The 27,319-nt window shown below is 43.4% G+C and overlaps 3 protein-coding genes across 7 annotated transcripts in view; 1 reads left to right on the top strand and 2 right to left on the bottom strand.

The window, feature by feature from the left end:
- The window catches only part of mfsd2b (MFSD2 lysolipid transporter B, sphingolipid), a 15,730-nt gene extending 9,548 nt beyond the window's left edge, over positions 1-6,182 (bottom strand). The window contains exons 1-4 of one of the 2 annotated variants that reach the window (XM_077016828.1): positions 6,100-6,182; positions 5,430-5,617; positions 951-1,079; positions 507-631 (exon numbers count right to left, since the gene is read on the bottom strand). In XM_077016828.1, the coding sequence (XP_076872943.1) occupies positions 507-631; positions 951-1,079; positions 5,430-5,519 (344 nt within the window). In that variant the 5' untranslated portion in view covers positions 5,520-5,617; positions 6,100-6,182. Of the gene's footprint in view, positions 1-506; positions 632-950; positions 1,080-1,185; positions 1,254-5,429; positions 5,618-6,099 lie in introns of those variants that run through there. The other variant, XM_077016829.1, reaches the window with a different exon arrangement.
- Positions 6,183-7,113: 931 nt separating this feature from the next.
- ubxn2a (UBX domain protein 2A) lies at positions 7,114-11,599 on the bottom strand. Of its 4 annotated transcripts, none has more exons than XM_077016830.1 (7): positions 11,486-11,599; positions 10,735-10,794; positions 10,375-10,519; positions 10,094-10,203; positions 9,777-9,914; positions 9,080-9,241; positions 7,114-8,105 (listed from the first exon to the last, which is right to left on the bottom strand). In XM_077016830.1, exons 2-7 carry the CDS (start codon positions 10,776-10,778, stop codon positions 7,922-7,924), a joined length of 783 nt encoding a protein of 260 aa, XP_076872945.1. In that variant the 5' UTR covers positions 10,779-10,794; positions 11,486-11,599; the 3' UTR covers positions 7,114-7,921. The 4 variants fall into 4 exon arrangements, with proteins under 4 accessions (XP_076872945.1, XP_076872946.1, XP_076872947.1 ...); XM_077016831.1 differs by having other exon boundaries at positions 10,375-10,526; positions 11,486-11,576; XM_077016832.1 differs by lacking the exon at positions 11,486-11,599 and having other exon boundaries at positions 10,386-10,526.
- Positions 11,600-13,575: 1,976 nt separating this feature from the next.
- atad2b (ATPase family AAA domain containing 2B) overlaps positions 13,576-27,319 on the top strand; it is a 65,021-nt gene continuing 51,277 nt past the window's right edge. Inside the window, 19 exon segments of the mRNA XM_077016821.1 lie at positions 13,576-13,807; positions 15,891-16,048; positions 17,712-17,743; positions 18,495-18,642; positions 19,392-19,488; positions 19,770-19,902; positions 20,052-20,201; positions 20,290-20,365; positions 20,643-20,744; positions 20,896-21,007; positions 21,181-21,296; positions 21,432-21,606; positions 22,332-22,420; positions 22,582-22,741; positions 23,109-23,199; positions 23,469-23,771; positions 24,646-24,793; positions 25,713-25,899; positions 26,585-26,770. Of these exon segments, the coding sequence (XP_076872936.1) occupies positions 13,700-13,807; positions 15,891-16,048; positions 17,712-17,743; positions 18,495-18,642; positions 19,392-19,488; positions 19,770-19,902; positions 20,052-20,201; positions 20,290-20,365; positions 20,643-20,744; positions 20,896-21,007; positions 21,181-21,296; positions 21,432-21,606; positions 22,332-22,420; positions 22,582-22,741; positions 23,109-23,199; positions 23,469-23,771; positions 24,646-24,793; positions 25,713-25,899; positions 26,585-26,770 (2,571 nt within the window). The 5' untranslated portion in view covers positions 13,576-13,699.

The following is a 27,319-nucleotide window of genomic DNA, read 5'->3' as shown; positions in this document are numbered from 1 at the left end:
CGTGTTATCTCCACAGTTAGGGGCTCTGCCACTATAAATAAGCAGAACAAACCCAAAGTCCCAGTCGAGCAAAGCAAATCTGTTCCTGGTGTGGATCCGAAACCTTATCATCGCTCCACCTAAACACCTAAGTGAGATGATGGCTTCCTGTCAGACTACCATTGGTGGTTCTCAGGTTGATGTCCTCTCAGAGCGGGTCAGGGAGAGTCTGAATGTCCTTAATACAATCTCCATTAGTAGCTGTACCTGATCTTTTGTCTGTGTCATGTACATGTCATGCATTTCCTTGTGCAGTCAGTGATTTCACACATAAAGACTGCAGCAAATGGGTGTCAGCGTGATAGAATTCCTGCCCTTCCTCATCACCAAACATGTGCTTCAGGCCAAGGGTGTGATGAATTTGGGTGTGTTTCAAAGAAATGGTATGCCTTCAGTGTCAACAACAAAACACCCTGTGCAACATTGTTCAATCAGGCCTGTCTAACTCAGGAGTCACTTCTACGTACCATGGCATAAGTCGACCGATTCTTGTCCACCTGCTTTTAGTGACAAAGAATCCCACAATAGGGTCAGAAACGGCACCCCAGGCTTTACCAATGAACAACACCATGGAGGCCTGCAAAGGAATGATCTGCAAAAGAGACAACACTGTCATTAGCAACAGGCAACAGGACCAGAACCTCTGACTGCTGATTCAGACCCGCAACAGGCATCAGTACCAGAGCCACTGACTGCTGATTCAGACCCACTCCAAAGCAGGAACAATTCATGCCAAAAATATGCTACAGCACTGTCTGACACTCCTGCTGGTATTTTTAGATTTTACATCATGGGAAAAGAATTAATCAAGAATAGATCTGTTGCATTACTTATGAAATCTTTCATCATGATCATTTCCTTAAAAGAGTCGGTATGCGTTAAGGTATTCGGGGAATTCATTCACACCCTACCTGAGCAACATCCAGCAGGTATATCTGTAAGAAAAAATCTGTGGCACTTCCAGCCACCTGATTAGGGGCCCCACCGATAGCGAAACATAACTTGTTGCACACAGAGAGTTTCTGTTGCTCCAAATGAGTCTGCAAACAAAGAAAACATTACAGAGCTTATAAATATAATCACCAAAATAAGCCTCATGTGATAGATTCATGTGATGATCCGCGCACATTGCGGATAGCTGAGTACCATTAAGGGGCTTAATTATCAGCTGATTAACTAGTGACCCATGAAACCCATGGAAGAGGTGAGAATGGGAAAGAGATTGTCGTAGACAGGTGACCAGTGATGGTACAATTGTGATGCACTTTTGCATGAAAATACAGACAATTCTCATCATGACATCACAGTAGAAACTGATCAGCTGGAATAAACAGATAAGCATATAGCTTCAGAATAAATAAAAGCCTTTCCGCACCTCAAGTGCAGACACAGTGCTGTTTTTATAAGAGCTGTTTGCCGCCTGTTTGATATTGTAAGGTCTGCATTCTGAAATGTACATAGGAGGAGCCTGAAAATTAAAATCATTCACTGAACTAAGCTTTAAAACTATTAAGTAGCTGGTGAGACACGCTGTCTACACACAGCCTTCCCTGCAGCTCATTACCAGGGTTTTGGGTCATAGGTATAACATATGGTTCTCGGATGTGGTCACTATTCTGAGGTTTCCAGCATATGGGTGGGATCGGCTAACCCTGCAGCCTTGTCATCAGAAGTCATCTTCCTCTACTGCTTTGGAAATATTTTAAAACCATGCCTGCCAATCCAAAAGACCCTCTCCCAAAGCTACAAAAGACTGGCCTGCGTGTGGCTGGATGTCTGTGGGTGTCAATGATTTCCCCCACACTCAACATTGGCCCTTGTCTCCAAACGTGTGCAGAAACAATAATGAATGTGTGTCCAGGAGGGTGTGTGGTGGAGTGTGTACGTCTTCGTTGCAGAAGAAGAGAGAGCCTTTTAACACCGTCAGGAGCTCACCACAGCTCAAAGAGCTTTATGTAGAAGAGTCTTCTTACGATGCTGGAGACAGTCAAACAAATATGGCATTGGCTGTGAAGACAGCTCAGCTAAAGGCTGGGTGTCTGCTCTTCACCTGTCTCCCTGCCCTTCACCTGTCTCCCTGCCCTTCACCTGTCTCTCTGCCCTTCACCTGTCTCCCTGCCCTTCACCTGTCTCCCTGCCCTTCACCCGTCTCTCTGCCCTTCACCTGTCTCTCTGCCCTTCACCTGTCTCTCTGCCCTTCACCTGTCTCCCTGCCCTTCACCTGTCTCCCTGCCCTTCACCCGTCTCCCTGCCCTTCACCCGTCTCTCTGCCCTTCACCCGTCTCTCTGCCCTTCACCCGTCTCTCTGCCCTTCACCTGTCTCCCTGCCCTTCACCCGTCTCTCTGCCCTTCACCTGTCTCTCTGCCCTTCACCTGTCTCTCTGCCCTTCACCTGTCTCCCTGCCCTTCACCTGTCTCCCTGCCCTTCACCCGTCTCCCTGCCCTTCACCCGTCTCTCTGCCCTTCACCCGTCTCTCTGCCCTTCACCTGTCTCCCTGCCCTTCACCCGTCTCTCTGCCCTTCACCCGTCTCTCTGCCCTTCACCTGTCTCCCTGCCCTTCACCCGTCTCTCTGCCCTTCACCCGACCCCCCCCCCCCAGGGTTGAGTATGAAAAGGGCAGGAACAAACCACCAAGGAGGCCACACCAATCAGCCTTCAAAAGACGCTATAATTAACATTAACGGGTCGATTTTTAACATTTTCTCTCTCCCTTACTCTCTCACTCACTCTCTCTCTCTCTCTCCCTTACTCTCTCACTCTCTCTCTCTCTCTCTCTCTCCCTTCCTCTCTCTCTCGTTGTATCTGTGTCGATAAAGATGTCGTTGGCTCTTGCAAGCACAACTACCAGGAGGTTGCCATGCAATTATTCTAAAGCAAGGCGAGTCTGGCAAGAGGATCAAAGACAGCAGGCGTTCAGCGTTCAAATGAAATCCAACTCCTGAGTGCTTTCTACTGCTTTACACCACAATTAGTCTGCAGCAGGAAGTTAAGTGTGGTTGGTGGTGAACTTTTCACATTTTAATATCAGATCTTTTTTTTTACCCTGATTCCTCATCTTTATATTTTTTCTTTGACTCTCTTTGATACTCCTCACATTTAAGTGGATTAAATTATAAGAAAATATTTATATAGATGTTGTAATTAAGAAACCCTTTTTCCAGTTTATGGATGTGCTAAGAACTGGATGTATATTGTCAACCAGTCCAGTCTACAGCATGAGGTCAACATACATCGCTCTTTCTCACAGTCTTTTGTCAAGGTCTTATCATGACAGACATAAACAGGAAATCACTCAGTGTCTGGGCACAACATATCTGACTTCCTAACAGATAGCACACTCTACAGTACGACCATGGGACCAGAGGCAAAGCCACGACAATCAGGGGACACAAAACCAACTGGGGACTTTCCAGATTGACTTTGATAACTAGATTGGTGAACATCAACTGAGATTGAAACATGAGACATCTCAAAATCATGACACATCCCTGCTCTGGTCTTATAGAGTGTCTGTAAAAGGTACAGTACGTATAGTAAGTAGCACCTATTTTCTTGTTTCGTTTTTCTTGGGTTTGCTTGTCAAATATCTCCATATTGGCCTGTTGTTAGTCATGTGACACGCTGCTGGCCACTGGGCGTGTGCTAACATAAAAATGAAAGGAACTTCTGCTGTGGGTCTGACAAATGTAGAAAAGGCTTTATTTGTGCTGTAAATCAAAGCTTGTCATACTTATCATACTGTCCTCAACTGGCAATCTACATCAACAATGTCACATAGCTCAGATGTAAGCCTGTGTCCAGAGATCCAATGCTGAGAAAGCAATTTAATGTCCTACAGATGATGCCCTGAGCTTATTGTGCCTGGACATTGGGCACGTTTGCAGAAGGCAGAGCAGGATGACATAATGAGGGTTTAAAGGTTTATGACCGTTGGGATTTATCTGCAGATTTCATCAGTGTAGCAGCAATGTCTAATTCTCCACTGTTTTTTTGCTTTACAATTATTATATATATCTTCCACATCAAAGTATCCTTTAGTGTGTGTGTGTGTGTGTGTGTGTGTGTGTGTGTGTGTGTGTGTGTGTGTGTGTGTGTCCGTGCTGTCCAGACATTGCCTTTACACTAGTCAGAAATGTACGTTGTCAGGGAAATGTAATTCCCTTGAATTGATCCTTTGAATTGGTTGATTGCATAGTTGACCACAAGGGGTCTCTGTCTCTGTTGTGGTAACCTGTGTAAGAACCAGAGGTCCATTGGTGCGTTATTATTGAAAGATGCAAAACTACCAATTTAACTTCACTACTGAGTGAGAGGGTTCCCCGGAGCACCATTATTTTACACAGCCGGACTGATATTTCACTTGGCAGCTCTCACAGGCCCCTGCTGCCTCTCTGACGGCTCCACATCTGAAAGCCTCTGTACTGCAATGTGGCCGCGCACTGATTCTGTCTCTAGAATGAAATGGTACGTTCGTTTGGATGTAAATCACCACGTGCTATTTTGGGCCACAGACGCACGGCGTTCACTTGCGACACAAGCAGCTCTCGTACTGGACAGTTTTCCTGCATTTTGCCTCAAAGAACCGAATTTGCTCTGATTGTGCTCGCAGGACCACAGACGGCAACAATTGTCTAACCATTATCTGGATTAACAAATCAGAAAATCATCAATCCTGATTTTTTTATGTGGTATAGAAGAAGAAGAGAACCGAAGTAACCTTTGTCAACACAGTTATGGACATGTTATGGAACTGCCTAAAAGATTAGAAACTCCATAGTGTAACTCACATAAAAGGTCTATGTATCTAACAGAGATATTGGAACTCTTGCACACTGGACTTCAGATAAATTTACATTTCCCACAAAATCTAAAGATTATTGTTCATTTTTAATGTGCGTTTACACACAACTGATATAACTTAATCACTGTGTGGAACATGAATAAAACCAGGGTGGATAATAGAATAAGGCGCAACTATTAAACTTAAGTGCGGCCGTGTCATGCTTAGAGATATTAGTCATTTCATGAAACTAGTCGGTTATACATACTGTTGAGTTTCACTGTGTCATCTAAACAACCTGAAGCCATTTACGCTGGAAAAGAATCAGAAAGTACCGCAAGCATTCCTTGTAGTCATTAAAACATACCTGTCCACATACCATAAAAAAATCCACCCGTACAGCAATATAAAGACTAGTTTCAGAACATTGAACAAAAGTGCGAAGAGAATTTTAAAAGAAACGCTGAAAAAAAAACTAATTTGCAATTGCTACCACCTTCTCCTGTCCTACATTAATTTGATCTCAGATAACAAACGCATCGCGCACGCTGGAAATTAAAACCAATGTCAAGCAGCACAGGTGCAGATGTGAAAGAGCGCGCGCGTTACCTGCGCCGGGCCCTTGGTACAGTCAGGCTCGCGCTGGTTCACCATCAGCTTGTCCTCCGCGCTGTCCGCCGGCTTCTTCCCCTTGGCCATGACTGTGATAGTGACAGGCCGAACGACGGCGTCTCTGTCCCTTGGTGCGAGTGGCGGTCTCGCTAGACTTCTTTCACATGGCGCTTGCAGTGCTTGGCCTGGGGCCAGAGAGGGAAGAGCGAGCCAGGGCGCATTAACATACACGCACACATGCGCACCTTCAAGGTTTCAGCCTTCAGGGTTTCTTAAACTGAGCCCAACTCATCAATGTACAGACTTACACACAAATTAACACACACAGGCTTAATAATCAACATCCTACGAAGTCCAATACATACTAAAAACACAAGCTCACAAAGACGAAGCTTATCAACCTTAAATGTTACTCATCTTAGGAAGGTCACGAGAAGTCCATAACAAAGTTGACTATCTTTCTATTTTTGTAGTCTGCCTCAAAATTACTCATCTGGATGTGTAATAATACAGTCCGTAGAATAAACAAATTATGTAATCATTTTAACTTCGATATTTTCGATTTTTTTACCTCGAGGTAAATACCACATTTCACTGGTACTACTGGTACGTAACGTCACTCTAATAATTAAATGGCAAAATGTCATACTATTGCAGAATATCTGACCTGGGTGATGGAGAGGACTCGTATCCGACCTGAGGTATGCGGGCTCATCCGAGATAAAGGGACTGCGGGGCTGACAGTGCAGTCCCAGCTGTCGAAGTTTCACAGAGCAGCGCGCCCCCCAGTGGAAGGCGATAGGAAGCGCATAGAATAAATGAACAGCGCGCACTCTAAAGGCACCTTGAACTTTTTGTGGTGGCGGCTTTGTAATTCTGAGGTAACTTGCTTTACGGTAATTTCCTAGTCAGACGACTCTCGTAGATTATTTTTGAATGCTATGAGACTTGTAGGCTCATGTATACGCATAGCATTCTATGACAGTTCTTTCTCTATATTGCTCTGAGACGTCCATTCAAAGAAACAAGCGAAAATTGCGCCTAATAACTTCAGCTGTTCTCTGTGGCATATAAAGAAACAATGAAATAGTATCAGAACACCAAGACTGTGTAACTGCATGTAAGAAGGTGAGGCCTAATGTCTTAATGAAATCAGCTGCAATTGAAATTATGAACATGGATATAAATTGTACATACATTTTGTGTAGAGTGATAAAACAAGGGCAATTTCAAGCCCATAATCGGTGTGTGTGTGTGTGTGTGTGTGTGTCCTGGTAACAGATCTATTCTACCTAAAACACTTCACTGATGAATTCTTCTTCACTACATAAACAGGTTGATATAGTTACTGTATTTTGACTGTTTGTAATGTCAAAGCTCACAAATGTCTTGCTATTCCTTCTTAAGAAAAAACGTTATTGCGACAGTTTTATAGTCCATAAAATTAGTTATGCACTCTGCATACAAATCTACAAAAAACTAACCAGTGCACGAAAAGGTATGACACATGGAGTGACATTTTCAAGGACAATGTGGCTTGAAAAGTATCATTCTCTGTGTGCATCTGTGAGGAAAGGTGATTGGTTAGGTAAGAGCTACTCAGGATGCCGCCCACTTAACTCCTCACATGTTCAAACACAGGTCATCCATCTGTCCTGTTTAAATATTCAACACAAACCAGTAACCTAATGGGTCTTTATTATATATACATGGAGGAAGATGTTCTAAAGACATTCAAGCATAGGCTAGTATATGGCGCAATGAATTTAGGTTATAAAAGGATGCAATCTTTACCCACTTGAAACCAGTGGGTTATAGGACACACCCAAGGTTTTGTCATTTAGTAAATTTATTGCAAGCAGAGGTCTGTACAAAAGAATATCTTGCTGAGGCATGGTGCGTATATATTAAATAAATTCCTCCTTGATGCTCATAACACAAACCAGCAAAATATTTATATATACACACACACCCACAGACCAAGTCTTACTGCTGTGGCAAAACAAAATGCAATCATGCCTTTTCTAAACACAGAGAAGTGCATTCAGTGTTTATTTTTAATCAGTCAGACAGCAGTTTCCAAAATAATTATAGAACACTGATATTAAAGACGTGGCTCGTGTGCACTGCATTGCATCAGAAGAGACCAAGGCGAAAAACAGAGAAAACAAACAAGACCATCACCAATAAGAACTGTACCTACACAGTCCAACAGATTTCTTGTGCTCATGCAAAATGCATTATTTACAAATGGTCAATGATTCATGATTATTGCACTCGTCTTTAATGATCCAAAATTAGGGTGACTGATAGGTTATCTGATGGGATTATATGTGTCTTTCTTAAATTCATCAGTGTTGTAGTAAAGTTCTAATGTTATTTTCAAACAGGACTTATGAGTGTAACTGTATAGTATTTTAAGCAGTGTTTTAACCTTCAAACCCTGATAGCTCATCTGTTTAGGAGGTTTTTAGTAGCTGCAGCCTCGGTCAGGAGTGACCAAAGGGTGCTTGTGTGTTCAGTGGCCTCTGGACGATGACAGCGTTTATCAGGTCAGCCTCCTCCAAGCTCACACCACTGTCTTTCAGCTCCCGACAGGGCAGAGATGTGGTCAAGATGAACGGAGAACTTGTCCTCTGGGCCTTCTCCACAAAATCTTGGACATCACTGATACTGGAATGGAACAATATGGAAACTCAATACTGTACAAGGATGCAAGCATAGCAGAGGAATATATATATATATATATATATATATATATATATGAGAGAGAGAGAGAGAGAGAGAGAGAGAGAGAGAGAGATATTGATGTCTATGTATTGTCCATTACTAGTGACAATGGGTTTGAAATTTTCCTGACCTTAGAAAATATTGAGAAAGCCTAGGGACAGTTGATGGTGCTGCTGATAATCATTAAGGCAAAACATCTTTATGACATCTTCAAAGGTATAGGTATATTAATAGGGCAATCTGTATAATTTATTCTTACAGAGGCAGGACTATTTCTCCAGAAAAGGTTACCGCACTGCTTATAACACTACTATTGTCATTCAGATCAATATTCCGCCTCAGTATGCATACACAAAACCTGAGGAAAAATGTTAAGAACCAGAAATGTGTTTCTCCCTAGTTTTGAGATGTCTGATGAGCACATAAGAACAACTTCTGTAAGGCATTCAGTCATGTGTTTAATTGTTAGAGAGTAATTGTAGTGCTGAATGTGCATATTGCTAGATATGAAGTTTTAACGTTTACTGATGGAATTCAACAACTGCCACAAGATCTTGGTTACAAATGCATTTCAATTAATGCGTTTTTCTATTCTAAGAAGAAAATAGGACATGTTAGTGCCATGGTAATTGACCATCAACAGACAGAGTGGATAAAGTGGAAATAACACTGGAATACTCCTTTAAAATCAGAATCTACCAATCACGTTCTTACATGCTATGACACCACTCACTCAATCTCCCTCAGGATGATCCGATTTGAGACACACCTGAGCTTTAAATGCATAATTGCATAGACGTTATGTAAGAGCTTTTCAGTGTAGCATTTCAGAGAGGCAGTACCACAGTATTGGATCTGCACAAGCTGACTCTGGTCTGGAAACACACTCGCCCTATCGCTGTACACATCCAACCCACCGGTGAGAGACGTTAAACCTCTGCACCAGCCGACGGCCATCAGCAAGCCAGATCTGGAGGGATGTAATGGGCAGGTCTTCATCCAGCTCTACTGTAGGCACCGGAGGCCCAGCACAGTCCTCGTGTATCGATCGAGACCTCGCCAAAACCCGTGGCGCCACACTGAGTGGGGGAGAATCAATACAGCATTAATAATTCTGAAAGACATGCTCTACTATGTTTTATAGTGTGCTTGGGATTCTGTATCTGCCGTCTTTTACTATTCTGCTGATATTTTCCAAACCAGTTGCTGTGGAGTGCTCTGGAGTCATAGCTTCAATTACATTCAATTAATCTTCAACTTGGCACAGTGGCAAAACAGGACACTTCAAGACAAGAGTCTTATCAAAATAAAAGTGGTAAGAGGCCACCTATTGACAGCATAAAAATGTACTGAACTTGTATCCTCTTTGATATGTAAGACATTATGACCTTATCCTAAATTATGATCTTATTCTACACATAGGCTTTTTTCCTCATGGACGGGGCTTTTATTTTGCACCATAGTTGGAGTAGCGGCTGTTAAAGCTTGGACTTTAAGGACAACATCTTGTTTTTTTTTTTACTCCTGCCATTAGAACATAGAAAACAGCCACTTTAATGCATAATTAAAAAAACATCAACTCAATCAACTGATTGACTGAAGCGTCATATTTACCTGCCTAACCTGTAGCCTCTGCCAGTGAAGGGGAGGAAGATCTTCTTCTTTGGAACATACATTTCATCCTTCATATCTTCCACGTTGACCTCCAGCTCCTGATCTTCTGCCCTTCCCTCCAGCTCCAATGGCAGCTCCCTAAGAACACACGGGGGACAGGCTGGCAGTTCAGCTGGATGGACACGCGCGTGTGTGTGTGTGTGTGTGTGTGTGTGTGTGTGTGTGTGTGACACCATAACAATCAGCCTGTTTTGGATCATATGATACACCCACTATTAATCCCTTCACACATTCTCATATCACACCAACTGTCTCACCCTCGTTTAATGGCTTCAAGGAACTCTTGGTTCTCCTCTAAGGAGTAGCTGCGCAAGTCCTCGTCATTCACAGTGAAACCATCTTTCCACAGCCTCACCACTATCTCCACCTGTATTTTGGAGCACAATTTTGCAAAACATACAAAATAAAAAACATCAGAAAACACAATCCTGCATCGGGTTCTTTTTGGGTTCAGTGCAGCAAATGAACGAACAGCTGAAATCAGCGCTGATCTATGTTCATGGTGACAAATTATCCTGGGGACTACAAACAAATGAACCTTCTTGTCACCCGTGGAGATGCTGCCGATCTTCTCCACCTCATCTAGGAGGTCCTCAACAGAGAAACTGGGCCTCATGGGGGTCTCCTCTTCATCTTCATCTTCCTCCTCCTCCTCATCATCATCATTCTGAACACCATCACACCTAAGAGCTCATTACATGATAATAGTAATGATGGTGTAAAATATATATCTTAGAGAAGATATCTTAGAGAAACATGCATAATTTCAGTCAGTCAGTCTCTTGCTCAGATCATGGGCATCAGGAATGTCAAAATTAATAGATGGATAAGACATCACCGATCCTTGAGGAAATTACAGAATGTCAGAATAGTCACAGTTACAGGATAAAAAGCTCACCATGGGCCATCGTTGTCTCTTTTTCTTGAATCAATATCTTTCATCACGTCTATTTTCCATCTTGAAATGCAAAAGAAAATAATAATGTTGCTTAGACCTACATGTTTTTTTGTGAGGTCATACAAAGAAGCATATTGCATTTCTTAACAAAATTATACACTGCATACGTTTTTGGTTTAAGGTGTAGTCACCCCGCAGTGCAGTAAGGCAACGCTGCAAGAACATTTGCCTTATTCCCCACACGACTGTTCAGTACTACATATTCCGTTCCTAACCTGTACCTTTAAGAGACCAGAAACCATATTCCAGACATCAATGTGCCCTCGACAATAAAATGACGTCCATGATTATTATAATAACAGTTAGTTCAACTTTAACAGTTACTTAGGTGTAGTGATCTGACGAAAGCAAAAGAATATTCATGAAAGGTACTGGCCAGTGTTCACACCGAGCTGCTTTCTGTCATAACAATAAAAGATAATGTGAAGTCAGTGAAGGCGGTTTAAAAGGCTCTAAGGCAATATTGGAATGCAATGCAAACTTAGAGTACAGACTTGAATATGAAGGTTGAGCCGAATAAATTGCGAAATCCCTAACGCTGCAACCAGTGCGACAAAATCGCGTATGGAGAGCGCGTGAACCACGCAGGCGCAGCGTAATGCGTAATTCTGATAAACACGTATTCAAACACGGAGAATATCCACTCGAATATCCACATATCGATTTTGTTAAAACAATTGTGAATCGTTACCAGTATGGGCTTCCGTGAGGGTCATACAGATGGTTCTTGGGGGCGAAAGTTTCTTCAGCGCCACACTATTCCACACTAGGCAACAGCCATTTCTGTGACGTAAACGTTGGCGGCTGCCTCCAGCTGACGTAATATTTGTTGCAATACTGCATGCAAAATTGTTAATATTAATTTTCCACAATGCATATTACATTCCATGTGCAGCATATACTGCATACACTACATATCCACAGGAAAAAAAATACATCGCATATGTAAGCTCACTATTTCAGGTCACTGGTCATTGTAAAATAGAGTGCACTATTTATGCACTATTAAATGCATCAATTAACACACTTTAAATTAATGCATAGATTATATTGGCTTTTTATAGGCAGAATTGTTAAAACAGTCAGACATCAAATTTTACATTTTTAAAGAAATATAGCAGCTGCTACACCATTGCAAAAAAATTGGAGGTTAAGACCAACAGATGGTGGTAGGAGTGCGCGCGCCCCCACTCACGCGCTCCCTCTACCTCTCTCAGGAAATAAACTACAGAATTATTCATTACACCTTACTCTCAAATATTCAGGTGTGTCAAGTCAGAAATAATGGAAGGAATAAAGAATTCATTTGTATAGCCAAGACAGCCTGCGTATTTCCCCAGAGACTGAGCGTAAACGTCAAGAGCCAGTTTTCTTCCTTGGTAACAGTCGAGCAATCTACGGTTCAATCACAGCTGACAAGGGCATCCCCGCCGAACTGGACCTAACAAGTTGTTATTTGATACAAGTTCTCCAGCTCATCTGTAAATCTAAATTGGGTGCATCAGATGGGATATACGTAAATGTATGTACTGTTTTCTACAGTGTTTGCATTGTATTCTGTCGTACACACTGAATATTCAACACGTGTTTGACTTAGGCGAATTTGTGGGAACATGCACAAGTTCATAGACAAGCAGGCCCGTCGCGATGGGGCAGGCAAACCAGGCAATTGCTTGGGGCCCCAAGCTGGCCTGGGGCCCCCGGACAACAACAGGTTAAGAATTAAATGCAGCGACAAACTGTGTGAGCCCCCCTTTACATTCTCAAAGTCATGAGCAATGACACTGTTCTCAGAATTCCCCTGCCAAGTTTTAGACGCCGGCAAATATGAAACTTAACCATGAAGCGAATTTATCCATCAGGAAGCCAAAAGAGAAAACAAAAGAAGGAAGAGGAACACAAAAAAACACAAGACAGTGGTAAGTGATGAGTTACACTGGATAAATTAGGCCTACCTGTACAAATGGTGTAATTTAGCAGCAGGTAGGCTAAAAACAATATATACGTCCCGGGTAGTGTTGCCACCTGTCCCGGTTTTCCCGGGACTGTCCCGGTTTTTACGTGCCTGTCCCGGTTTGTCCCGGTTTATCTTCTTTTTAATATTCAGTCCCGGAAAAAAATTAGGTTAGTTAAAACCACGATTCAGACTGTTTCTGCACAGTCTTTTTTCCCGCTGTGTCCATTTTAAACCCCTCCGGTAACATTTTACGTTCGCCCCCCCTCAACAGATTACACTCGCCACCCTGTGTCAGTATGACAGTGTCCTTGTTTTTTGTCAGACCTAGGTGGCAACCCTAGTCCTGGGTAATCCCATACTTAGGTTGGGGGGGCCCCGGTTTGTGTCTTTGCTTGGGGCCCCCAAATACCTTGAAACGGCACTGTAGACAAGTTAGACCCAATATTAGTTCTGAAATGGTTTAATCATTACTCCATTCTACTTAATAATTTACTTAATAATTTACAGGTTGGTTTCGAATACACAAAATATATATAGGCTTGATTATTAGTAAAACAAACAAGCAAACAAACAAACAAAACATTTACTGCATGAAGACTGCCAGGAAAAAGTATTAAACAAACACAATCACTAGGCTAAAAGCAGGCTACGTAAGAACATGCATTAGTACTCATTCCTAAAAGGCTAAATAATAAAGCTAATAAAGGCTGCCGCTATTTGGAACTGCACCAAAGACACAAGGGGCGTTCGCGAACTAATTTCTGAGCATGCGCAGCAACGACGTTACGGCACGATCTCCGAGGCGGAAGTGCAAGGCGGGGTAGTTCCGCCCGCCGACAGTAGAGGGAGAGCGCGCGAGAGGGGAATGGCGCCTCGGTGCTCTAGCTGAGACATAAAGGGGGACTGACAGAGACGAGAGGATCCCGGACGCTAGAAAGAAAAAAAATCATGGTGAATACAAGAAAGAATTCCCAGCTCAAGCCATGCAGTCCTTTCATCTCCGGCCGGACCAGGTCGTCTCTTAGGAATCACCCAAACTTGGAGGAACACAACCATGTAAGAGCCGGGGTCGTTTCCTCAGTACCCGGCTGCTTGTAGCTAAGCTAGGCTAGGCTAGGCTAGGCTAAGCTAGTTTGGCCTTAAGATTGATGTCCCTCATTGATAGCCGGCTAGCCCGCTAGCTAGCCCGCTAGCTCTTTTGTTCACCAACACCGACACTGTGTGACACTCCGCGGTGGGGGGGAAAATACGTTTATTCGTGAGTGACACGACACACACGGTCCCCGTTAGCCGCTCTCCCTTCGTCACGGCGGGGCTGTGGCGGCCAGCTGGGCTAGCCTAGCCGCTCGGGAGTTTACCGGACCGGGGCGCCCCGAGTTCTCTTTGTGTTGTGCTGCGGCTGCCCGGCTGGGGGGGAACTGACGCCGGCGGAGCCGCTAGCGGGGTAGCGTAGCGAGGTGAGGGTTGTCATGTAGTCCAGCTGACAGCACTCGGGGAGAGAAACAAAGACCGACTCCCCTGCGGGCTGTGCGGCCGGCGCGGTTCGCTGTTCTTCCTAACTTGCAATAACAGCATTTCACGTTAAAATAATGATGAAACTGAGCCTTTGTGGATCAACCCGGACCGTGTTGTTTATTTAGGAAGTGAAGTGTAGCTGGTGAACTTGAAGACTCCTGTTATCAGTGTTGACAGGGCTGTGGGCTCCACACCGTGTTGTTGTGCCTCATACAGCCCAGATAAGCGCTTGTGTGAACTTGGAGAGACTCCTAGACTAGATGTGTAGGTTAGTATTTACATGTTGTCTGTGTTGTTTACTTGTGTAGACTCATTTTCACTGAGTTTACATGTGTTGCAAGAAGCTCTTTATGCTTTTAAATAGTTGTAGTAAGTGATGGATTTTGTTTTTCATTTTTGCTTTGTTTCTGTTAAAGGAATTTTTGTTTTTAAAAAGTTTATTCCTCAATGGCATTGATGTTTACACTGAAAAAGCTTTAGATATCTCACACGAAAATGTTTTGTTATTTTTTAGCAACACTGAAAAAATAACTTCTCAAAGGACAGTATTCAGTTAAATTTCTGTGCTGTTGTCACAAAGCCTTCAAGATATCACTTGTGGCGAGAATCTGGATTCAGGCCCGTAATGAGCAAACTAAGGCACTACCGGCAAGTCAAAACTTCCTGAGAGCATGAAGAACAAGGCTAAGAAGGCGCCATAATATTTGGCAAATTTATTCAGATTATTTGGTGAGAACATCTAAACATAGTCTAGCAGGAGCTCCAGAGGAGCTGGTGATGAGCTGTTCACTGACGCTCAAGCACTTCTAGCTCTGTATATTCAGCCTGGTACAGCTGAAGGGCTCATGGTGCTTAAGCAGGTCTGAAGAGAAGACAGGCAGAAATTGTTCCTCGGGGTTGAGCTTGCATCAGCATTAGATGAGACAACTGGGGCAGTTGTACAACTTGGCAAAGAAAAAGAAACATGGAGATCGTTGGCTCTGGACAGTTACATGTGATTAAAGGCTGCAGCAGAGACTCGGGCAGAACTAACTAGTAATAAATTGTGCTGCTGATAATAAGATTTTGGAAAACTTTCCTGTATTATAAGATGAGTGAATAACATGAATATTAGAAAATGAAGAGCAACACATGTGCTACTATGCATTTACCTCTCATTCAAATTGCTAAATTTGGTTCCTGTAATTTACAAGCAATGGCATAAAGCTCTTTGAGCCATTTTGCATATCTGACATGTTGCATGTTTTTGTAGTGTGTAGGAACTTTGGAGAGAGTCTGAACTATAAGAAGAAAATATAGCTGAAAATATGAACTATAGCTGCAGGTAGATGAGGGGGGGGATGAAAAAAGAAAAGGAAACCAGTTATGTGAGATCACATGATCACAATATGATCGGTCCTGTTGCTGATTAGCCGGACTTCCAGCCTTGGCTGTTTCCTTGGTTGCATTGATGACTTAAAGCCAGTTTCATCTCATGACTTTAATTGTAATTAATTCTTTTATTTTGTCAAAGTTTTTGCATGGTATAATTTTTTTTTGCTATTCCCTTCTTTATAAATTACAAGTGCCAAAGTATGCTTTTTAAATAAAATAGTTTAGTAATTTGTTCATTTACATCTCTTAGAAGGATCCCAGCAGTGATGTCAGCTCTGGTAGCCCACGCTTATCTCCTCCGTCTAAGCGAACACGAAGACAGACGCCCCCTAGTTCTAGTGACACTTCACCCAGTCCCCAGAGCAAAGGACAGCGAGTCACATGGAACATCTCCAAACACTGCACCAGGTGAGATCTTCCCCGCCAGCATTCCTAGACTGAATTTATGGATGTGTGAACTAACGTGGGGCCCAACTTGACATCAAGATTATCGTATATACCGTTTAGATCAAAATGATCCTAAATGGAACCAGGTTAGTTTGGTCTCTTATGATTTGTAGTGTTCACTTCTTGGTTTATTTACCTAAAATAATGCAGCTTACACTGTTATGATCTTAATTTTTAAAAACTTTTCGAGCAGTAATAGCTCAAATTAAATGCCATCAATCAACAAATACCGCTAACAAGTAATTTCACAACATTATTTTTTCTCATGGCATTTTAGAAAAGGAAACATGAATCTTGTGCTCAGACCTTTATGATGTCTAAAAATTACTTATTAGAGACTCAAGGTGCCTTCCTGTTATGGAATTTGGCTATTTTAAGAGAAAAACCAAACCATAGGGAATGAAAACTTTCAGATTTATGAGAACCTCATGTTGCACAGGGAGTAGTGTATCACGGTTTATCCCTACACGGGAAGTTGATGCGAAAGTTTATCCCTCAGTCATTCCATGTCTTGTCAAAATCCTCTGGTGAGATAAGCCTGCTGATTGGCTGATGATCTGAGAGCATAAAATAAAGGGGAATATGTCAGCGTTCACGTTTGATCAGCGTTCACGTGACGTGGGAGAGTGGACATTACATGGACTCAGTCCAGTAGTTTACTGACCGCATTTGCTCCTTAGCAATCAGAAGAATTGTCTAATTGCTGTCAAGAGAAACATACAAAAGCCCTGAACATTCATAATGTCTTCTGGGTGATGACGTAAGGCACAGGCCAGATGCCTTGACCCACATCACGTGATTAGTGTGTAGGGAGAGCGAGGGCACTCCTTAGGTCTCCTTTACAATGCAGATTCAGTTTCTTTAGATGGCACAACATCAGTGTTTCATGTAGCTGTAGAGGGAAGAGCAGATTAGTGCATGGACATTAACGTCTTCTTTGCGGTCAAGTACTGTCCGGATTTAATGACCAGTAAAACTGCTAAATATGCTTGACTTACTTAATTTGTGAATCATGTCTCTTATTCTTACTTTGCCCTATAATGTCACGTCCAATCAGTATTTTATTAGTCATGTTTGTTCAGATGTGGCTATGAACATTCTAAATTGATGTCAATTGCAACATTAATTTGTAACCTCTGTTCAGCAATATATTAATATTTCAGTAGATTTTGATTTGATTATGAATAGCTTGAAGGGATATCCTGTGTATTACATTAACCCGGATACAGAAGATGCAGTAAACACATGCTGTGAGTGGTCTGCAGTTAATAATGAAAATAAAAATCCACCACCTTGCAGAGTTTAGTTCCAAAAACAATTTAGCACACCTGACTCTAATTTTAAGATGTTTTTGAAGGACTTGAATAACTGGATCGGGTGTGTTAGTGCCAACTTGGAACTGAGCTCTGCAGGGCGGTGGATCACTAGGACAGGCTTGGACACAAACGTTACTGATAGTCACTTTAGGGTGCGTGACGCACTGATTGTGATGGAGTAGTTCATTGGTGATGTAACACCATCCAGCTGGATATGATGGGAACACAGAGTGTCAAAGTGCTGTCATGTTGCTATAACTACTTAAAAGTGGATTGTTTAGTAAAACAAATGTCACTTTGTTTTTCAGGTTATCCACTGGAGCCTTACAAAATGGACACAGTAAGACACAGTTTTCTTATGATGAGCTTACATTGTTGCTTCTAAAATAATAAATGTGGGTTATCTTTATTACTGGCGAAATAGAATTAATTGGTATTGTGAAATTTGACATGGAACAAGAAATTCGATGCATCACACTGTCCCAAAATATCTTGATGACTGAAATGCAACACGTTATGGCATTATATTATCGGAGTTATATTATCGGAGTTATATTATCTGAGTATGCCATACTGTCTTGCTTTGCTAACATTTGTAAACCAGTCGCTATTGTGTCGGCGCTAGACAGTTAGTTCAGTTGTAAAAACATCTTGAACATAAATAAATCAGAGTAAAAGTTTCTCCCAGCAGCCTGTCTCTCAACATCTCCCACTTCTCTCATCCCAGTCGGTCTCCCTCACCTGCACCTTTGAACCATCCATCCGTTCTCATCCGCTTATCCGGGTCCTTTGAATCCAGGCTGTTTATATTGCAAAATGAAAATTTTCCATTTTCTTTGCTTTCCAACCTACTGGAAAATCTGTACCATTGAGCTGTAGTTATATTTGTAACTTAATGCTATTTGTACTTTACTGTGTTCCTGGCTTGTTTGTTTCTTAACCAGAGATGAAGTGATTGAGCCCAACACGTAGCACGCTGTGTTTTCTCATTGCCGTTCCACTGCCCGTCTGACAGAGGCTCACACACACTGCTTTGCGTCCATGCTGTGCACCAGTGACAGTGGCCTCACTCTCTCATGGTGTGCGCCTAGGCCCAATGACCCGGCGGGGAGATGACAGCACGGACGGGGACGAAGCTCACTTGAATGGCGACGTCGAACTGAAGAGGAGCTGTCGCGTGAGGAAGAGCCGCTTTGAGCATCTCAATCAGAGCCGTCTCTTTGACCAGCTAGTCAACAGGTAACTTTAACTTTATTATGGTTCCAAAGCACGTTGAATTAAGAGGGAACACACATGTCTGTTTGGTGTCCTACCACCTTCATTAAAGTGTTTTGGATTTGGCGGTTCCCAGTAAACGTCACTCTAGTCAGGAAGGACGGGTCAGGAAGGACGGGTCAGGAAGGACGGGTCAGGTTGGCCAGAGCTGCCCCATCATTCTGCTGCAGTAGATCTTGCTGTTCGCTTGGTGCAGGGAGAAATGCTAGCGTGCTGTCTGAATAGGGTTGACTATGCCACGTTAGATGCCTCACCCTGTTGTTTGATCAGGCAAAGAACAGTCTTATGGTCAGTGTGAGAATGCTGGCTACTCTAAGCTCTTTCAGCTGCTACAGACAGACAAAACCGAGCTTGTTTTGTGATCAGTTGGTGAATACAGTCGACAGCATGAAGCTGAGTGATGAATACAGGTTTTCTGAGTGAGGTCCCTGCGCCCGGTTCTGTGGTTGACATGCATGCTCGTGGTACCCGAAGACAGATGGCATGGCCGTATTAGAGATAGGAGACCCGCTGGACTTGGAAACGTCCGAAGGGCTTTTTGGACGGCAATGAGCAAAGCTAGTGCGTCCCTGCCGGATTAGGGGTGTCTTCCTCTAGTCCTCGTAGGTCTGTTTACAGTCATGAGTAGTAAATGCTGTGTACCGAGTGTAGACACACCTGAACACGTGTTGTCAGGATTTCTGTTGAGATTGTGTGTGTGTGTGTGTGTGTAGCACGGCGGAGGCGGTCCTGCAGGAGATGGACAACATCAGCAGTATAAGACAGAACCGAGAGGTGGAGAGACTGCGCATGTGGACGGACACGGAGCTGGTGAGCGTCGCCCCGCGGGTGGAGACACCCCGTCACTCTGACTGAGCACAGACGGGTTCTGTCTCGTCAGTTAACACGGATGAGTTTCTGTGTTAAGTCTTTTTGCATATCACTCTTTCACTACACCATGCTGGTTCATTGAATTCTAATAAAATTCTTTGTTGTTAATAGCAATGTCCTTTTATAATTTCTTAAAATTAATTTTTTAGAGTTGACAATTTTCCTGAATATTTTGTGAGAACTTTCCTGGTATTTAGGTTTCATGTCTTTTCCTTGGACAGGAAAACATGGACATGTACTCCAGGGTAAAGAGGCGGAAAACAATGAGGAGGAATACATTTGGATTGCAGACTCACCATAAAGTCATCAGCAAATCTGAGGCCCCGGAGGAGGAAGAGGAGGAAGGAACTGAGGGTGAGCTTAAATCTCCATCGACATATCGGGCATCATTCGATATCTTTCCAACATGAATGTGTTTTGTGCAACATGAATCAAATGATTGTAATAGACGACGTGTGTGCCCTATTGTGCTATATTCTTTTTTGCGTTTACACATTTTTCAGAATCTCATGATGAGGGAGATGAGGATGATGAAGGGGAGGATGATGAAGATGATGAAGGAGATGAAGCAGAAGAAGCAGGAGAGGAGAACGACAGACCATACAACCTCAGGCAGCGCAAAGCTGTTCAGAGATACGAGGCACCACCTATAGGTACTAATGGGCCTCGGCTGGTTCACCGTGTCCTTTGATTCGCAATAAATTTACATCTTCAAGTTCTTTTCTCTTTCTGTTGTTACAGAGCCAGTGAACAGGAAACAAAGCAAGAACTCGCTGTTTGACACACTCAGATCCCCAGCAAGAAGAAGCCATATTAGGTCTGTGATATCATGCCACACGTAAACAATCTTCTGTCTTGTTTCTCCAACTGCTGTAACATATGTAAAATCGTATTTATTACTATGTAGTAATAAGTTTAGTTCACACACATTTAGTGTGAATTAAAAATCCATATGAGACGCCATGATCCATAATGTCTTATTTGACTCCCTTTATTTGCAGTGATGTTATGAGTACTGTTGGAAATGCAATAGTATGTTCGTCTTCAGAACATTTAACTGATTATCGTTCTTTCTTCCATGACTTCCCAACCAGAATAAAGAAGCATGCCATCCACAGTAGTGACACAACGTCCTCGTCAGATGAGGAACGATTCGAGAGAAGAAAAAATAAAAGCATGACGCGTGCTCGGAACAGGTGACCTTTCCCTCACCCCTAATCCCTAACCCCTAATCCCTAACCCCTAACCCATGACCTGGACACCTTCACAAATGTCTGAGCCATTGAGATAGTGTGGAAGTTCTGGGCTAGTCCCATTGGCTTTAATAAAATACCTTTTGCGTGATAGATGCCTGCCAATGAACTTGCGAGCAGAAGACCTGGCCAGTGGAGTGCTTCGAGACCGGGTGAAAGTTGGTGCTAGTTTAGCTGATTTGGACCCCATGAATCTGGACACCTCTGTGAGTCTTAATACTCTGGTTTGCTTTAGAGATTGACCTTAATATAATATGGAATGTGTACTTGTTAATTAAGGATTGTTAAACATGAATGTTCTCATGCATAACTTGGTGATGAGTTACTGAGTCTGTGTTGTTGTGGGCCCGATTAACTATCTTGTGTTGTCTCGTTGCAGGTGAAATTTGACAGTGTGGGAGGGCTTACAGACCACATAAAGTCTCTCAAAGAAATGGTCATCTTCCCCCTTCTCTACCCAGAAGTGTTTGAGAAGTTCAAGATCCAGCCTCCAAGGTCTTTCGACTTGTCCCCACTCACACAGCTCACAGCCTACATCATCACCGGCATTGCACACGAGAGAGACTTGATGAGCTGTGTGCTTTAAATGATTCTCGAGTTCCTGATCGGTTCCTCCCTCTTGTGGTGCAGGGGTTGCCTGTTCTACGGTCCTCCAGGGACAGGGAAGACTCTGGTGGCTCGGGCGCTGGCCAACGAGTGCAGTCAGGGGGACAGAAAGGTGTCGTTCTTCATGCGCAAGGGAGCCGACTGCCTCAGCAAATGGGTCGGGGAGTCGGAACGACAGCTCCGCCTCCTCTTTGACCAGGTTCGCCAGTTAAACTTGTTCAGTGATGTTCTGAAACAAGGTTCAGGTCTTGGAAGAGTGTATTGTTACAACATTGAGCTCAACCTAACACTCACCTGAGGTCTGCCTAACACTCAGAACACAAACTGACGCTCTGATGGCAAAACTCGAGGGATTTTTCTTGCTTTTTGATTGCTGTGTTTGAGGTTAAAATTGCATGAATGGACAGTGTCATCAGGGATGAGACGCAGGCCCAAAACCATGCTGGTTAGAGAAATGAATTTGCCCAGAAAAATTGAAAGTTCAATCAACTAAATCTTCCCTAAAATGAATCCCCAAACAAATAAAAACACAAACTGAATATGAAAACTAACGAATAAGTCAAAAGGGCCTTTCACCTCCTAAATGCAAACTAGTTTTCCATTATAGAAATACGGAGAATTCATAGATATCACTAACAAATCCAAAAGGAAGTTTGTTCTGGTTTGTAGGTAGGTGGAACATGCCCTTTGACCTGTTGCATATGCCCACCCCCACAGCCAATCCCTGCTCTCCAGTCATTGTTCTGTTAAGGAAATACGAAATGACTAGGAAAAGGAACGCAACAGAGTACAAAATGTCAGAGAGCACAAAGTTATGCCAGTGGCTGCTGAGGGAGAGGATCTAAAGCCAAACCGATCCGTGGCTCTCACAGATGTGTAATGGCATTTGTGGTTTAGTCATGTTTCCCGTCGCTGTACCTGCAGGCATACCTCATGAGACCCTCCATCATCTTCTTTGATGAGATTGACGGCCTTGCACCTGTTCGTTCTAGCAGACAGGATCAGATCCACAGGTAATTTATTTCAATTTATCCATGTCACCACAGAGCTTGTTACCAAATATTAGTTTTAAAATGTCAGGCTGTTGGATGTCTTTTATAAAGATAATTATACATCTGTTTTCCCCGTTAAATCTTCTATTTACCTTTTGCCTTTATTTCTCGTGTGGTTTTAGTTCTATAGTTTCCACACTGCTGGCTTTAATGGATGGTTTGGACAGTCGGGGGGAGATGGTGGTCGTTGGTGCTACAAACAGACTGGACTCTATCGACCCTGCACTCAGGAGGCCCGGCCGCTTCGATCGGGAGTTTCTGTTCAACCTACCAGATAAAAAGGTCTCTTAACATCGCATAAACTGACTCGCACATCCAGTCTTTGTGCCGCTAAAGATTTACATGTTACTTTGCTGTCAGTGGTATGATTTCAGTTTCGTGGGACCTTTTAATTACGTAATGTGCATGTTGCTAATTGAGTTCAAAGCTGTTTCTTTCAGCAGGCCTGGTGTACGGCCCGTGTTGCGTGTTCAGATTGCCTGATGGCTACACATTTGTACTACGCTATCACAGCGGGGGACTGGACAATCAAAGCTTATGATGTTCAAACACTTTGTTCATAAGGCTTCATTATTTAAACCGCCTTGGCTTTGTCTTGTTTTAGAAAATGTTTTCCTGCCCAGCCACAACTGTGTGTTCTCTTCCTCAGGCCCGAAAGCACATTCTAGAAATCCACACGAGGGACTGGAGCCCAAAGTTGGCAGAATCCTTTGTGGACGAGTTGGCAGAAAAATGCGTCGGTAAGATATTGGCTAGACTTTTATACAATTAAGAATGGACTCGCAGAGTGCCATTTTTCCTCTGGCATCGTTTGGCCCTCCACTGTGTTATTCTCAGATCAGCGATGCTTCATCACTTATCTATTTATAAACTTTTTTACATTCAGGATATTTGTAATTTGTGTCCGAACGTGTGAGAAGATGATGGATGCTGTAATCCTGAAGCGCCCGTCTCACCCGTAGCGCCCGTCTCACTAGCGCCCGTCTCACTGCTCCGCGTGTCATTCCAGGCTACTGTGGCGCCGACATCAAAGCACTTTGCACGGAGGCGGCGTTAGCATCTCTGCGGCGCCGCTACCCCCAGATCTACAGCAGCAGCCTGCGCTACAAGCTGGACGTGGGCTCCATCGTTCTCGGGCCGCAGGACTTCGGGCGCGCCATGCGCTCCATCGTCCCCGCCGCCCAGCGGGCCTTGGCCCCGTCGGGCCGAGCCCTCTCCGCCACGCTGCGCCCCCTGCTGGAGAGCTCGCTAGCCCACGCGCTGGCCTGCCTGCTTCGAGTCTTCCCCCACGCAGAGCTCCTGCACACCTACGGTACCAGAGGCCCATCTGGGCTGAGCTGGCCTTTCCTTTAGTGTATAGGGGGTGGGGTGGGTTAGCTGTTTAGATATGTAAAGAAGGAAGGCCACATTCATCACGCCCCTTAGAGCAATTATCCTCCCCTGGCATCAGATATTCCTGTTTAAATGGCTAGAGTAATGACGCCTGATCCCAGAGCAGCTTTGTAATCCGAAACATTTGATTACTTTGCCCAACGTGAGGACGTACTGCAGATGCTTTTGGTTTGATTGTGAAGATTCTTTAGTTGATGCTTAGAAATGATGAGTCATAATATCTTGACTTGAATGTGGAGGAGACGATGTCCTGCTGCTTATTACTGTCTATTCACAGCCCATTTACTAGCACTCTTGATACCTAGTCATACTAACCAGCTTTAGTAGATCACCCAGAGAGTGAATTAATTCATGTGCCTTATTTCTGCAAAGATAATGTCTCCCGTTCTTTTGAATGACTTTGCAGAATTGCTCTTTCCTTCTCCAGGTCCTAGACTGACGTATTGCTCTAATAAATCAAGATATATAAATTTTTGCACATTAGTTACTTTAGTGCATAAACACTAGTTTTAGAGGGGATACTTTTAATAGGTTGCCAAAATTGATTGTGGCATTTGTTTTAATAGAAACATGTCATCTGTTTTAAAACAAATGTTCTTACTGTTCTTGTTCATACTGCACTGTCCAGTAGGTGTAGAATAATTTTTTATTTTAATTTCTTTGTTCAAATTTGTTATTTTGGGGTTTCCATTAGCAGAATGGATCTAGACACATCTGTGCCAGTTCAAATGGGTCATGCCTCATAGCAATTTTGGAGATGATGGATTTTGCTTCTGCCTGTATTTATCACACAGATACTGACAATCAGCTGCTTGAGGAGGACTCGTACAGTGAGGAGGAGGATGATGGGGTCGGTGCTCGGTCCATCTACAGTGTTCAGCCAGGATCCCCAAAGAAATCGGACTTCTCCACAGTGCACAAACCCTTTCTTCATTTTACCAGGTGAGTTGCGCTCCAGAGATGCGCTCCGATTGGCTGAATGTTTTAACTAGATGCATCAATGCCCCCTTTTCAGGTTCATTATCTGTTGATTTTGTGAATACCCACACTGATTCCTTTGTTCAGTTCTGCTTTGTTTCATTATGGTACACTCGAGGGGACTGTTCTTAAGCCAGGATTCTGTTGGCCAAAACTTGGTAGCGTTAAGTAAACTGGAGCTGTCATTTGAATGATTCAGAAGTGCACTGGTTTCTTTCACAGGACTGTGATGAATGCCTGAAAAATGTAATCCTTAACAAAAACACAATATTTCATAAGCAGTGAAGTTAAATGATAAATGTAATTGGTATTGTAATACGTCTAGAATTGTAAATGAGAAAAAGAATCATTACGGACTAATCTAGAGATTCTTATTTGGGTTTTAAAAATCTGTTAAGAGATTTCAACAATTATAAATATTCTGCTGCCCTCTGTTGGCTGACAACAAAAGAGCAGCTTAGTTTATCTTACAGAGCAGCAAGAGCAGGTGTACTTTCTACCTCCAGAACACAATACACGAGTACCTGCCAATAGACAGAATGAAGAAGGACCTGGCATTTCTCTTAACTCTCTCCAGTTACAGTTCTCTAAGGAATTTAAGTTTCTTCTCTTAAACGTTTAGAGGTGTTACATTTATCCTTGACCTGATTGTCGACGAATTGGTTTGACAGAAATATTAATGAAATTCTGTTTACTTACAGTACGTTCTACCAGGCCGACTGGGTATTTTTGTTTTATTGTTGTATTTTACAGTCTTGTTCTTGGTCAGCTGCAGTACGATTCTGCCCTCTGATATTTATGTAATAAAAACTGTGTGTGACGCTGAGCTGCGTGAGCATCAGTGGGCTCCTCCCCCTCTGATGTAGACATGTTGTTGAATCAGGTCCGCCTACCAGCAGCCCACCTCCTACCGGCCGCGGCTGCTCCTGACGGGGCCGCGGGGGTCGGGCCAGAGCACCCACCTGGCCCCCGCCCTGCTGCACCAGCTCGACAAGTTCACCGTGCAGCGCCTCGATCTGCCCACCCTCTACTCCGTCAGTGCCAAGACCCCAGAGGAGTCCTGCGCTCAGGTGAAACACGCACACGCTGTTTCTCCCTCTGCTTCTTTACATTTAAAAATGTTTTTATGTTCAAATGAGACCTTTTGGTAAGATGCTGATGGCTGTCAGATTTATAACTTGGTCAAGATCGGGTCACGTGTGCTGGTGTCGGTCATGTTTGACGGGTTCAGGGTTTCGGGTTTTAAATAAGCTGGATGTCATGCATGTTACTACATGCTAGACACTTTAACTCTAGCATTTAAAAGTATTTCAAAGCATTGATACATAGTAAGAATACTCTACAAAAGAGACCTGTGTCATTTCAGAAATCTGTAATGATGTGGCCAGCAGTAACTGGATTTTTACTGGATGTAACTGGATGTCGTAAGGTGCCGATGATGGTTGGATTGCAATGGTTCTGACATCTTTGTGTCAGTAATTAAATGTGGTCTGCTTGAAGCACCATATACTTATACCATATACCTTATTCTTCTTGTAACCCTAATAAGACCAGCCTGCTTCCTAAAGTCAGGGGTAGTGTAACTGTTGGAGACATGGTTGTCTTCTTGATTTGTGTCACTGATTATAAGCTTGCCAGGTTTCTAGGGTTCTGAGACCGTTGTGGTGACCAGTTGCCAGGGTGATATTCGGAGACCCCCCGGTGTGTATGTGTGTAGTCTGACGCGGTGTTTGTCCGCCTGTTTCTTCCTCTCAGGTATTTCGTGAGGCGCGCCGAAGCGTCCCCAGTATAATCTACATGCCCCACATCAGTGAGTGGTGGGAGGCCATCAGCGACACGGTGAAGAGCACCTTCCTCACGCTGCTGCAGGACGTCCCCTCCTTCACCCCGCTCCTCATCCTCGCCACGGCCGAGCGCACCTACCCACAGCTCCCCGAGGAGGTGAGCAGGCCCCGCCCCGTGTCCGTCTCCGCTCTCACGCTAGCTCCAGCGCACGGAGACGTAGCGCCGCCCCGACATTCTTATTTGTTACCCGTTCAGCCGGCAAGACTGATGCTTCCACAGAGCTTTGGAGGATTTACTCTGTTAGAAATGCAGTTGAAGCATCCGAAAGTCTCAAATTGGCTTTACCCCATAGACTCCTGTGTCCTTTAGGTGTGTGAAGCTCAGAACAGCTGTGAATAGTAAAGAGGAGTATAATTATTGGTGGGGTTTTACCTGTAAAGATTTGTGTGCAGAAAATTACTATAATTATTTGACCTTATAAAAAGTTTATTGGTGAGTGGTGACTTTAAAATGTCTGTTGCAGTTTTAGACAAATGGGACAAATACATTAACGATGTGAAGCAATATTAAAAACATTGCTCAACCTTATCCTTAGCTGACAAGGACACAAACGTATTTAATCCTTAAATTCACTAATGTAAAATTTATTCATTTTAAAAAGGCTTCTGTGATGTCTGCGTGACCCTTGGCTGAATTTTGATTGAG

This window comes from Brachyhypopomus gauderio, chromosome 9 (genome assembly GCF_052324685.1).
Source record: "Brachyhypopomus gauderio isolate BG-103 chromosome 9, BGAUD_0.2, whole genome shotgun sequence".
NCBI classification, from domain to species: Eukaryota; Metazoa; Chordata; class Actinopteri; order Gymnotiformes; family Hypopomidae; genus Brachyhypopomus; species Brachyhypopomus gauderio.
Note: the sequence above shows the minus strand (reverse complement) of the source record. Positions and strands in the feature narration are given on the sequence as shown.

Excerpts from the sequence above, each read along its gene's own strand:
- ubxn2a (XM_077016830.1), bottom strand. The coding sequence starts at position 10,778 with ATGAAAGATATTGATTCAAGAAAAAGAGACAACGATGGCCCATG. Across the intron at positions 10,204-10,374 it reads TCTCCACGGGTGACAAGAAG|GTGGAGATAGTGGTGAGGCT; the intron begins GTTCATTTGTTT and ends TCCAAAATACAG. Across the intron at positions 9,915-10,093 it reads CTTGAAGCCATTAAACGAGG|GGAGCTGCCATTGGAGCTGG; the intron begins GTGAGACAGTTG and ends GTGTGTTCTTAG.